The 13,251-nt window shown below is 44.1% G+C and overlaps 1 protein-coding gene across 13 annotated transcripts in view; it reads right to left on the reverse strand.

Moving 5' to 3' along the window:
- Positions 1 to 13,251, reverse strand: part of ITSN1 (intersectin 1) — a 114,312-nt gene that overhangs the window by 401 nt on the left and 100,660 nt on the right. For all 13 annotated transcript variants that reach the window (XM_083171778.1, XM_083171777.1, XM_083171768.1 and 10 more), the window contains 11 exons: positions 12,656 to 12,777; positions 11,826 to 11,932; positions 11,202 to 11,385; positions 10,899 to 10,997; positions 10,216 to 10,383; positions 9,496 to 9,708; positions 8,574 to 8,695; positions 7,237 to 7,319; positions 6,953 to 7,036; positions 6,126 to 6,299; positions 106 to 5,463 (listed from right to left, as the gene is read on the reverse strand). In XM_083171778.1, the coding sequence (XP_083027904.1) occupies positions 5,315 to 5,463; positions 6,126 to 6,299; positions 6,953 to 7,036; positions 7,237 to 7,319; positions 8,574 to 8,695; positions 9,496 to 9,708; positions 10,216 to 10,383; positions 10,899 to 10,997; positions 11,202 to 11,385; positions 11,826 to 11,932; positions 12,656 to 12,777 (1,505 nt within the window). In that variant the 3' untranslated portion in view covers positions 106 to 5,314. The remainder of the gene's footprint in view (positions 1 to 105; positions 5,464 to 6,125; positions 6,300 to 6,952; positions 7,037 to 7,236; positions 7,320 to 8,573; positions 8,696 to 9,495; positions 9,709 to 10,215; positions 10,384 to 10,898; positions 10,998 to 11,201; positions 11,386 to 11,825; positions 11,933 to 12,655; positions 12,778 to 13,251) is intronic.

Genomic DNA, 13,251 nt, shown 5'->3' on the forward strand with positions numbered 1-13,251 from the left:
CCGGGCTGTAGCCATCCCCTCCATGATAAAGTACTGTGTGCGGCACGGCTCCCTGGCCGTGCGGGATTTCACCGTCCGGCAGGAGCCGGAGTGTGTGAAACCAGCCTAATACTTCTATCAATTAAAAATGCGCCACTGTCTCGTTCTATGGACTCCGACAACATGGCTGACGCAGATGCCAAACTCAATTTCTCCTCTGGCTCTCGAACAGTAAAACGTAGTCCAGAAAGCAGAACTGCAACTTTTACAATGTAACAAAATACTTTAAAGGTATGAACCTGAAATAGGCAACAAACACATGCTTAGTTAAAATAATTCCCTTAAATTTGACCAAATGTATTACAAGAGGGTCTCTTCTGGAAAATAACAAAACGACTCTTTCCGGTGAGTGCAATATTCAACACCGTCCCTAATAAATAAACGCTAAAATATTTAAGTATGAAATGTAAACTCTGACGCTCCAGAAACCTCTATAATGTTTCAAAATACAATTATATTACAGTGGTCCGTGGGATGGACTCTCCCACATCTTCTATATTCACAGGCCCGGTTTCCCATGATTCTTCATCCGCAGAGCCACAGGTCACCTTAGCCTGTTTTTATATGTTAAGCAATTTGTGCAATGGTATGTGTCCATTTTGGACTATTATTATCAAAATATGGTATTGCCTAGAGGCTAAAGTCCGCAGTGGCATACGTACCATATTAAAACACACGTACAATATTAAATGTCAATAAGTTAAACCACAGACTCTATGGCAGTATTCAGTAGTCTAGTCGATAAATGCTGTCAAAGCTCTAATCTAAAAAGGTCCACAGCAATTGGGCCACATCTGGGGCGTATAGAGGCGCCACCGCCCTAAATGAATTACTCCAGCTGTTTTTAATTAAGATATTCACAGCTAAACAGGTTTCCCGTAAAAGGAGTCATCGTACAGCATGTCAGCATACATATGAAACCCTGTCATCTACACATAAAGGAGGGAGCCATTTTGTTCAGGAAACCAACAGATGTGGAAGCGCAGACTATTAATCCCCTAGGAAACCATGACATCACTGAGGCAGGACGCATGGGGGTTTGCTGGTTTCTAGAGAGGCGATTGGCTGCATTTCCATCACTCTGTTCATGTTCACATCTACAAAATGGCCGCCTTCTTTACAAGTAAGCGGCAGGTACATTAGAAAGACAAATCTATCAATATTCCTATGAAGCAACACAGTTAATACAAGATGTTTTGGCAGTGACAAATAGTGACCAAAATAAAAAAAAAAAGACAAGATGGCTTAATTAACAGCTCGACTCTTAAAATCTGTAAGCTTTAGCCGCCAATCACATTTGCTGTGAATTTGGTATGTGATTAGCTGCTGTGTGTTATGACCTATGTCAGTGATGGCTAACCTTGACACTCCAGCTGTTGTTGAACTACACATCCCATCATGCCCAGCATAAGTTTTAGTATGGCCAAATAGTAAAATTGATTCAGGGCATGCTGGGATGTGTAGTTAAACAACAGCTGGAGTGTCAAGGTTAGCCATCTCTGACCTATGTGGTAAAGGCATCATGAGGTAAAATACTTAACTAACTTCTAAAGTAGAACAGGAATGATGTAGAACTAGATATTACAAGGTGCCCTGACTTGATACATAGATATATAGTCGTGGAGTGTAGGAATGGTAAAAAAATAAAATACATTAAAATACCCCCTTCATAATTCTATTTTTTGTTATAATTCAGGCCTTAAAGTGCACCTGTGGCATAACTACATTGGAAGCTGCCATGTTGTAGGCTAGTCTATGTATTTGCTAGGAGCTCTGCAACATTGCTGAGGAATGAATCCTCAAACCTCAGATGTCACTTGCCAAAAAAGTGAATGGACAGCTTGTTTCAATATTCAGCCTACAAAATGGCTGCCAACGCTGTTGGTTCGCTAGAAGAACCCTAGGACTAAAAAAGGAACTACAAAGTACAAAGAGGAAACAAACAGGTTTCAATAAACAGTGATAAGACTTTCCACGCTGTGGCCTATACATTGGAACATCCCTAGTTAAGGTTATGCACAATTCATATATCTGTTTTTTTTAAATGGCCTCTTCTGCTACATAATGTGGAGGTTGTATATTTTGTGGGCTAAACCAATGCCTATTATTATTATTATCATCCTATATATATACACTATGAACCAGCATCAATGCATGACGGTGATAGAGGCAAGTGCTTTAAGCCTGTGGGATAACACTGGTTCCTCTTTGTCGGCTTTGTGGTTCCCTCTCACAAAGCTGACAAAATGGCTGCATTCATCAAGTACGAAGCAGTAGAACTTCCCAACTTTGTTCTAAAAGGGCCGCACTACGAATGGCACTCATGATCGGCAATTGCTCAAAAAATAGTCAGCTACGAACCGCTCATTAGTAATTATCTAGATATCCTGCACCTGAATGAATATGTACTGTATTGCAGGGTCATCTTATGGGGAAAATGTTGAGAAGTAATAATGCAGTAAATGAATAGGTCAGATCATGAAGTGATACAGAATAATCTAAATAAGCTGAGGTAGGAGTGAAATTATATTCTATTTTTGTACCAAATAATGACAAAACCACTTGCGGAACAAGCCTGACCCAATAAACTGCCTCCCTAGGTCTTTGCAGCACATAAACTATGCACTAAGATTTTCCCAAAGTCACTGATAGGTAGATGTATGAAGCAGTGATGAGGGAGGAGAAGTGATAAAGTGCCTAGTATCACCGGCCAATCAGCTCCTGACTGCTAAGTTACAGGCTAGGTTTAAAAAGGGACAGTTAGGAGCTGATTGGCCGGTGATAAACTACCAGGCACTTTATCACTTCTCCACCCTTATCACTGCTTCATACATCTACCCCTGAATATTTATATACCATCCAGACCGATATCGGCTGTTCTCCTTCTCAACCCTCAGACTATCCTCCAGCCTGGTCTAACAGTGTTTGTTTAGTGGCTCTTCTCCCAGGAGCACAAGTGGAGGTAACGGTAACCGACCGCTTGGGCATTACTAACTGCCCCTGTGCTTCAGCTGGGTCAGCCCTCAGGACAGGTTTCAGAATCCCAAACCTACTGCACCGATTTCTCATCTCTCTCCCATTGTGCCCTTACAGGACGTGATCTGCAGATACCTGTGAGAATATTTCAGGCTATTTCTGACGTTCTTAGCAATTAAATTCATTCACCTGCAGAAATCCCTGAAAACATGGTCTGCCCATTGTAGCAAATGGATTTCCTTGCCTGTTCTGGAGAATGTAAGATTTAATGTAAACAAGGTCTTATTCATTATATACGTAAGTGCACATGTGTTATCCTAAGTACCGTCTATTCTGTAGTCACGTGTATACAGACCCTTATTTATGCATCTTTACATGTTACTATAGATATTTCACCACAGATGCGGAGTACCTATCTGTGTATATATTTGTAACTTTAAGTACCTTTATGAGGTGTGTACCGTTTAGACGTCCTTTACAAGGCTGTAGTTCTGTGTATCGGACTATTTTTCATACCACATTATACAGGGAAGATTTTGCAACAAAACTATTTTCTACAGATCCCTTGTATGAATAATACAGTTACTGTCAGGGGCAGACGTGATGGCGTAGTAAGTTCACAAAACAGAAATGAGCTCTCTGCCAGACACTTATTGGCAAGTTCTAAAAACCATAAAGACTGTTCCTGTACGCAATAGGTTTAAGGCCCACGCTCGGGGAAATAAATGATGTTTAGTATACAATGAATATATATATTCATTGCAAAACTGTCTCTCAAGAAAGGGCTAACAAATGCACGAGACAGTGGAAACGCAGACGGAAAACATTAAATGGGCCGGGATCGTGGAGAAAAACCACCACAACACATCACCTGCTCAGAGGACAGACGTTAGAAGGACGGATGTCTAAAAACTATTAGTGGCTGGTCTGGAACCGCTATAGATTAAAAACTAAAAGGATTTTAATTAATTTCATCCAATACGTTGCACATAATCATTTTTCCTGTTGCCTTCTGGCAGAAATTTCGCAGTGCTGCTGTAATGCAGTGTGTCCATAGAAGTAACCAGCCTACCTTTACCAAGTGAATGTATTTAACACAGTGGCGTAGACACGTTGTTCCGGCACCGTAAGACAGCAGGAAAAAATGAAACACAAAGTACAAAAAATCTTATCTATACGGAGGTAATAATTTACCAGCAAGATTTGGAATAACATTTAAAATCAGCCCAATGCATATATGTAAATGACTAAGGTGCTTATAGAAATGGACAAGCAGCAACATCGATGTGCTGTAACCCTCACAGCATCCAATCGGATTCCAGCTCTTCACAATCTAATGAATGCTAATACCCTAATGGTTGCTTCAAAACTTTCTACTTGCATGGTTTCATTGCATTGGCTTCATGAAATTAAAAAACTATAGCAAATTTTTCTTATTTACCCTCTAAAAGACATTAGCAGCACCTGCTGGGTCCCCTAGCCAGACACCCAGTCCCTGCACCCCCTTGGTCAGACGCTGCCAGTAGCAAGGCAAACAGAGAAAGGTTTCTTGGGCGTAAAAAAAAATAATTTGAATTTTAACCTCATTTGCTCACTTACACATAAGTGTATAATGCATAACTTCTGTATAATGCATGAGATCTCTCCCAAATCTGGTAAAAGATATCTGACCGAGTAATACTTTGTTTGGAATAACAGAACTGTTATCTGGCCTTGGATTTCGTTTGGCCAAATATCCTCGAATCTGTCAGGCAACCCACGACTCTCCAGATTTGATAGAACTACAAGTTGCAGCATACCTTGCCAGCCGTTGAAAGGGATTTCCGGGAGGGATAGTCCAAACAAGAGCAGAAAGGCTTGTGTGTTGCCAAACCTAGAACATAACCATTTCTTCTGAAACTGAATTAGTGATGTGTAAGAATCCAGAACATCTTCTAAATATGTGTGTGTGTGTGTGTGTGTGTGTGTGTGTGTGTGTGTGTGTGTGTGTGTGTGTGTGTGTGTGTGTGTGTGTGTGTGTGTGTGTGTGTGTGTGTGTGTGTGTGTGTGTGTGTGTGTGTCACAGCAAAGAACCTTTGTATTCGGAAACAGAAAACGATACCCTAAAATCTAACATGAAGTCCCACATATAAAACACAGAAATTTTCTTAGAAAATGGCAATTCCAATTAAAAATCTCTGATGATAAAACGGCGATGTCAGATCCAGGAATGGCGACAAACCACCGTGGGAGGCCTCTGGGTCTACTGTAAAGGTACGGGAGAGGAGGAGGAGGAGGAGGTGGGTTTGTGCGAATGTTCCTAGGGTTCATCAAACAGCTGTAAGTCTAGTCGCACGACTATCTCCCCCGTTGGGACTTCGTGTAACAGCAGACACTTCGTGACCGGGCCTTTCGAGCCTTGGTCCTTCTTTATATCTGCAACTCGGATTTCCGTTCTCCCCAGAAAGTCTGAAACGGTGGAAAGTGTTACATGTAGGGATATCATCACTTAGGAAGACCTTTAAATGATCATTATGACTGAAACCAAGACCAGGGGCACAGCATTTACATCAGGTATAGTGGTGAATCAGCCCAGTGAGTATCGCTATCCCGGTATATATGCCCCAGTGAGTATCACTGTCCCGGTATATATGCCCCAGTGAGTATCACTATCCTGGTATATATTCTATGGTATATATTGAAAAATATTACTTTATAGCAGAGAAGAACCACTTGCCCCATCTAGTCTGCCATACATGTACAGTACATACACACTTGGATTAATTGGCTCCGAGCAAAAAAATAACCTACAGTACCAGTATAATTTTGGATCATGGGAGGAACCAGAGATCCACGAGGAAACCCACGCAAGCACGGAGAGAAAAATCAAACTCCACACAGTTTGGGTCATGGTGGGAATTTAACCCATGACCTCAGTGCTGTGAGGTGGTAATGCTAACCACTTCTGCCATACTGCCCAAACGTCCCAGTGAGTAATACTGCCCCCAGTATACATGTCCCACTGAGTATCGCTGCCCCAGTATGTAAGTCACAGTGAGCATCGCTGCCCCAGTATATATGTCCCATTATATTGGTCTCTGTATATATGCCCCTGAATGCGGAGTACTGACCGTCTGGAGAAAACTGATCCCTCTCGAACACGGTGATGCAGAGAACGTCCTGCTCCAGGTCCTTGATAAAGAATTGGCAATTGGAATTCCACTTGGGGTTTAATGTGTCCTGAATGGTTTTGGTGATGTGACACTGGGAGCCCATTGTGATCTCGCAGTATGGATTACTCTTGCCTGGACAGGACAAATAAATGAATACAGATATTGTCAGAATCACAGTGACACCTTTTTATTATTTTTTTTTTTTTTAATCTTTTTATTAAGATATTTTCAATAACAGAAAAATAGCAACAGTTCGGTGCTCACATAAGCCCAACGACATGGAACATAAGATTTTAAAGTAATTATCACTGAACAATTTCACTTCAATTGTCACTAAAGACAAATATAGTTACCAGAGGCATTTGTGATACCGTAGTGACACCTTATGCCCGGATCTAAGGAACAAAGCACACTTTCTGGCTTCTGATGCTTGCCCTCCCGGAAACACCAATGGGAAAGTCAAAGAGCAGGGGGCGTGGCAAGGCAATTTTGTTATGCTAAAGTAACATTACAGGGGAGGGATCATAATGACAGTTCATATATTATTAACTAATCAAGCCACGCCCACTTCTATGAGTAAACGACTGAGATTTGGGCGGGGTTACTGCTGTCCTGGGAATCCGGGAGTCTCCTGGACCTTCTAGCAGAGTTGGTAAATAGGGTGTAAGCGTTGGCTCTGCTGCCTGCCCAGTGCAGCTCCCAAACCGTTTAGCTGCCCCATAAGCACTTATTGTTCATGGCAGACAAGCACACACACTCATGCATGGGAGTAGAGCATTGCCTACCATGTGACCTGCAGGGTTTCAATTCGATTCCTTCTACAATATTCACCATTAGCCGACCGATTCCTGTGGCCCTTTGAGAGCGAACTGTTAAACAAGACCAAACAGGTGAAATACATCCATGGGAAATAACAATGGTAGGGACATAAAGTTATTACCAGCCATATAAGTCACATGACCCATTTACAGCTGCTAAAGATAAAACCACGGGGGCATGGCCAGTGGAAGCAGCGGAGCTCACTGTAACACAAAGCCAGTGTTTCTGTATATACAGATGACAGACTCACCCAGATACGCTTTCTCCCTCTTCTTCTTCTCCGTCTCTATGTACAACTCTGATGCTGCTTTAATTTTCTGCACCCATGCCGTCCTGACGGGGGAGAGAGACACAGCCGTTATCATATATCCACCTTGTGGTAAGACGCAGATCCCGTTACAGCCAAGCTCCAGGCTGCGAGCTGGGGAGCATCACAGAATATGGGGTCCCAGCTCTGTTCCCTACGGTTCTGCCTTCCAGGACTGGAATGTAAGGCGGCGAAGAAGATAATTATGCAGATAATATGTTATCATGGTAGAACAATAGGCTCTATTCAGACCTGCTGGCTAGGCTGCGTGTCTCCACAGCACAGCGAGCAGGTGAACGCTGCCCCGCAAAATACACGCTAACCCCGATGGTTGCTAAACATTGAATGATTTCTCCTACTGTGTCCGGCGCTCACAGGAGCCGCAGGAACCAGGAGTTAGGGATGGCCATCGTCCATTGATGATTTGATATCATCGATGGTTTATGGTCGATGATGAATACTTTTGCCATCGATGCGGGAGAACCAGATGGATTCCCTACATCGATGGCAAAGGATAACCAATGTTTCTGTTTTTTTTTTTTTTCAATGTGTCGGGACACAGAGCATAGCCCCACCCCCGACACCTGGAAGCCTCGCCCCCACATTTTGAATGGCCCTCGGGCAATTCAGTCAAAGATAATGGGTAACCATCAATGGTTATCTATCACATAGTTTATGACTATCGATGGCGACTGCACCGATGGCCATCCCTACCAGGAGTCACGCGGCGGCTGCACGGATGGATGCAAATTTGGGGTGGGCGCTAACGCCATACGCCTGCCTTGAACAGGAAGAGGAATGCCTGCATTTGCTGGGGTTCACCAAGTGTTTCTATGGGCGCGCCCACCATTTTTGCGTGCACAACAATGAAATGCTGGGGGCCCAACCCAGGAACGCCCCCTGCCTGTCACTCAGGCTGCGAGCACCTTGGCGATGAGAAACTTAGCCGAAGGTGCTCGCTGATGGGGCCTGACAATGCACATTGGCGACAATGTGCATGCGCAGAGCCAAAACATTGTCGAAAGGGACAAATTTGGACCAGTGCGAACACGTCTGAATCGGCCCCAATGTAACAATAGAGAGCAGATACCCATGTGCGGAAACACATTGTATGTCATAATGATTGGGCAAATAATACTACAGAACATTTCACCCTGGGTGTATTCATGTGGGCACTGCAGTAAGTATTTCAGAAGGCATAGGGGCCTAACACATTGCTGCTAGATTCCCTCACCGAATCCCAGCCCTCTACACAGCGGCCATGTTTGTGCAGCGCTCACCTCTCATTGATGCTCTCCGCACGCAGCGTGTACACCCGGTCAATGTGAGAGATGTGGAAGATAGGCTCGTCCCCCGATGGGTCTGTGGGTAGCTTCACCAGCACTTCATTCAGGAAAATAGGCTGCAGCAACGACATGTCATATTATTGTTAAGCATAGACGTCTCTTTCACCTGATTGCACTAATAGCGCACTATGGGGGAGGGGGCGGTTCACACAGCCGTGAGCTGAGCGATGTGCCATTGCAACATCACGGGGCATTTTCTCAATTTTGGAAATCGGGATTGAAAAATGCTCAATCGCAGGATTGGCATCCCTAATAGAAATACGCCCCGCCCCCCACATTTACTTACTTGGGGAAGTGGGGCAGGCGGCAGCGTTGCGGGGGAGTCACGAGGAGGAAGCACTTGGGGGGCGTGGGAGGCAATCGGCCGCTGGGATCGCTTAGAGGGAGGTGGAGGGTTCAGGCGGCAGAGGTACGGACTGCGCAGTGTGGCCTATGAACCAAGGTCATTCTGCACAGGCCGCACGCTGGGGTCGGGAACAGTCTGGTAGCTGCACGTAATCCCAGGATCCCGCCGATCCCAATATTGGCCACACTACTCAAAATCAACTCGCTCCATCTGTCAGAGACTGCTTTGGTTGGCTGTAAATGCAGACTTATTCAGATGTGTACATCCAGCCTCCTTTTGCATTAAATAGCCCTTCTATTAACAAAAATAAGTAAATAGGACACACAAGCAGCTTGCCATGACTAAAATATGCAGCATACCTATATGCAGAAGCTGCTTGTGCATCATATTGCAACAAGACACCCAGAGGTTAAATGGAAATATAATTAAATACCGAAATGCATTTGCATTGGGGCTTATTACCAAGAAGTAACGTCATCCCGTCACTGGACGCCATCAGCCCTCACTCACCGTCTTATACATTTTGTACTGCAGGTTGGACTTGGGGCTGAACACCTTGTCAGTCCCTGAGGAGCCCAGTGGCTTAATGACCTGCGTCAGCAGGAGGAAGTCATTAAAAAGAAAGCCGTACAGCTCCTTGTTGCTCTTGGCCTTGTAGAGTTTTCCGCTGTGCAGGAACTTGCGGGGCCCCAGACAGTTTGTCACAGAGTTGAAAACCAGTTGCTGAATGGGGAGGAAAAAAGGGAAGACAGGCGGCCATAAGTCAGGTAATAAAATCCTATTTTATCCAGTTTTTTTGAGACCTATAGCCCTTCGGTGGTTGTAGAACATGGCAGTTCATTCTGGGACTAATAGTTCGGCACCACCTGCAGAGTCACCCAGTTGCCCGTCACTGGTTTAGGAACTGGACCCCCAATAGTACAGGTGGATGTGACCAACACTGGTGGTCTATAATTGATAATTAGGTTCTGTTCAGCCTTGACTCGTTAAGGAAATCCCCACAATTATTCCATTACTTTTACTTAGTACTGTTGTTTATGAAACTCTTGGGAACACATGACAGAGACGAACTTTGTGACAATTACATAGTAATATATTTGTAGAGCATCTGATACAACCCACAACTACTGACTTTGACTCTCCCTGTAGACCATCCGGAACAGATGGTCTATCATTCACCCCACTCTTTGTAACGGGCACTAGATGCCATCAAGCCCTGGAGGAACGTACCTCAGATAAGCCCTCACATTGCACGTGAGCCTGGATCCACTCCAGCCGGTCGGAGTTCTCCTTCTCCCGCACCCCCTCATTCACCTGGGAGCAAAGCTCCTCTGCCTTCTCCAGAGCGTGCTTCAGGTGGCTGTGATCCGGGTGATTCTCCGGGGTGTTCTCTAGAATCTAAACATCAAAAAGAGGAATAAAACTTTAATCCACTGTAACATTTATAATAAATATTTAATGCCAACTCCTTCCCCAACCTTGTAGGTTGGCAGTTGCTCAGAGAAAGGAAGACCTGCAATTTGGGAGCTGCCCCTGTTGTCTCAGGGTGTACTTCCGTAAGCACCGGACATGGGACAGTCTTACTGACCTAAGACTACATTTCCATATACTCAGCAGGCAACATAAAACCAAAGGAACTCTGGGCAATTATTGTTTTACCTTTTTAATTATCATCCTTGTGTACACTTCTGGTCTACAACCGCCTTGGAGAAAATTATTTAACAAATAAATTTTTTTTTCTTCTAAGGGTGTCTGTAATCACATCATGAGCCGCTATCAGTGATGCACCATCGAAGCCTGGCAACGCGTTTCACCCCATATGGCCTCAAAACTCCAGGCAAATGACACCTCTGTAATTATTACAATATACATACATACAGTAGGACAAACGCATCATGCCGCAGATTACGTACATTTTTGATGATAAGGGGATATCTTGTTACCCTCTGCATAGGTTTAAGAATGAAACTGGATAGCGGCATCCCTTTACATCGAGGATCCATCGCTAACCTCTGGGGAGACAGAAAATTAGACGATCGTCACATAAAACTGTATATGATCATTCCTATAGATCGCTTAAGTAATATCCAATTCACTTTATTTCTAAAAGAATGTCATCGGTCTTAGTAGAACGCAGATCGTTCTGTAGACAGTGTATGAAAACAATTTATGAAAGAAGAGGTCTACTCGTGTAGTTGGACCTACAGAACACGTACTTTGACAAACTCCTTGAACTCTGGCACTTCATCAGTCTTCTGCTGAATGAGAGCGGCGCCGTTGAGCTGGCAGCTGCAGAAGCGGATGTACGGTTGCATGTGCGGTAACTGAGCTGTCAAGATGTCACCGATCATCTTCACCGGCATCTTTTCACCCGACATCTTTTTACGGACACGCAGAGCCCTGAATAGAAAAAGCTGACAGTCAGATTCCAGTGTCCTATTCAGGATTAGGAGATTGTCTCGGACTTGTCTACAGCCCCATGTGACACCCATTGGATTACCTATCCCGAATGTGGCTTATTCCCCCTTTCTGCTGCAGATTTTCTCTTATGGCACATATACTGTATCTGCTGAATTGTTATTCTATTAGAATACATTTTTTTGTACATTTCAGTGATGTTCGTTCTGTGTCTAGCTGATGACCATCTGTGGTATCCACATGGCCAGCTATGAAACCACCGCATAATACTAGAGTGGTCAACTCAATCTTTGATGAACTACCCACCAGATGTAGATGGAATATGGAAGCTATCCCTTATACAGGTAGGAGATATTTCCCTAGATTGCCCCTCTTGAGAAAGGATAACAAATGTCATTAAGCGTTAAGAGCCCTCCCCTTACTTGAGTAGTTTAATATTGCACATGATCAGCTCCTTCCAGTTGACAAATATCATCGCCAATTCTTTCTCCGTCAGTAGTTCAGATTCCAGCAGGGGCTTCTGAAATGTCTGGGGGACAAGCAGATATAGTCACATTTAAGAGCAAGGGGAGAAGAAAGGTCTGCAATCCCCTCTAATCTCAGATGTACAAACCCTTAGAGAAACTGCCCTAGCTGAGGTCAAGTGCAACCCTCATTTACACAGTGGAGGCAGCCATCTTGTGCATTAACCAGACTCCTGAGAAGCAGTGACATCACTGAGAAATAAACAGAGCAGCCGCTTTCTGACGAATGATGGAGCACACAAAATGGCCCCCTCCACCCGTAGGACAGTGGATGTCATACTGTTCATTCTCCAAAATTCAGTGTTGTATTTCTGCTAGGCAAACGACTGTAATAAACGAACCCTCTTAGGTGGGTATTTCATTTTTGCAGATATTTGCAACAGTGGAAACATTGATGGTTCCGTATTTAATCCCAGATAAGGCTCGTCTGCTACTCTCCTATGGAGGAGAGTGTGTACTGTCAAAAAAAGACATGGATTGTAGAATCCGCAACTGTTTTTCGACATAACTGCGCCATTTATCATGACCTAGACCATGGCAACACAAGCTGGGGCTCATTGGTAGATGTAGAACTACAAGTCAGTGTCCTCAGCCAAGGCACACATTGTCCCACAATGCCTAACCTAGGGAAAACAGAAAGTACCGCCATGGGAACCATGATGTGACCCTGCGTCAAAAAGTCTCTCAAAGTTCAGAAAGCCGCCACTTTAGCCGACTGTTCAACCTACCTCTGTAACCAGCTGAAGGTCATTCACGTAGTTCTCTTCCGTCACTAACAGCTCATGGATGTAGCCCTGCCTCTTTCTTTCTATAGGACTCAGCATGTCCAGGAGATGTAGATCCGCACACCCTGAAACACAGGGACAGAACAAAAGGCTTAACCTCAAGTATTCTTCATACCAGCAGCCAATGGCCATTCCTAAATGTAGAGGGCAAAGAACTGATCTGCATGTAATCTCCATGTAGAAATTGCTGCAATAGATATTCTGCATAAAATCAGCATTACAAAAAATCTGGTAGCTCCACCACAGCGTAATGTTTTCTATGGTGCTTGTAAGTTTCCACCACCTACAGAGACACCACGAGGAATCATTCTACAACTAAAGACATTACCAACTGCTAAGGGAAGACAAAATCATTTAAAGAGATGTCTAAGCAAATTGTGTTCAAGACTTTGGAAAATGTTTCCCATTGATCACAGGGTAATGCACAGGTTTCAAGAGCACATAACTAAGATGGCCCTGGCCCTCCTCTATCTAGGACCCTCCTGTGGCTGGCTCTGATTGATGGAGCTCATCACATGCTTCTCAGGCCCATGGAGGAC

This window comes from Crinia signifera, chromosome 2, assembly GCF_055691185.1.
Source record: "Crinia signifera chromosome 2, ASM5569118v1, whole genome shotgun sequence".
NCBI classification, from domain to species: domain Eukaryota; kingdom Metazoa; phylum Chordata; class Amphibia; order Anura; family Myobatrachidae; genus Crinia; species Crinia signifera.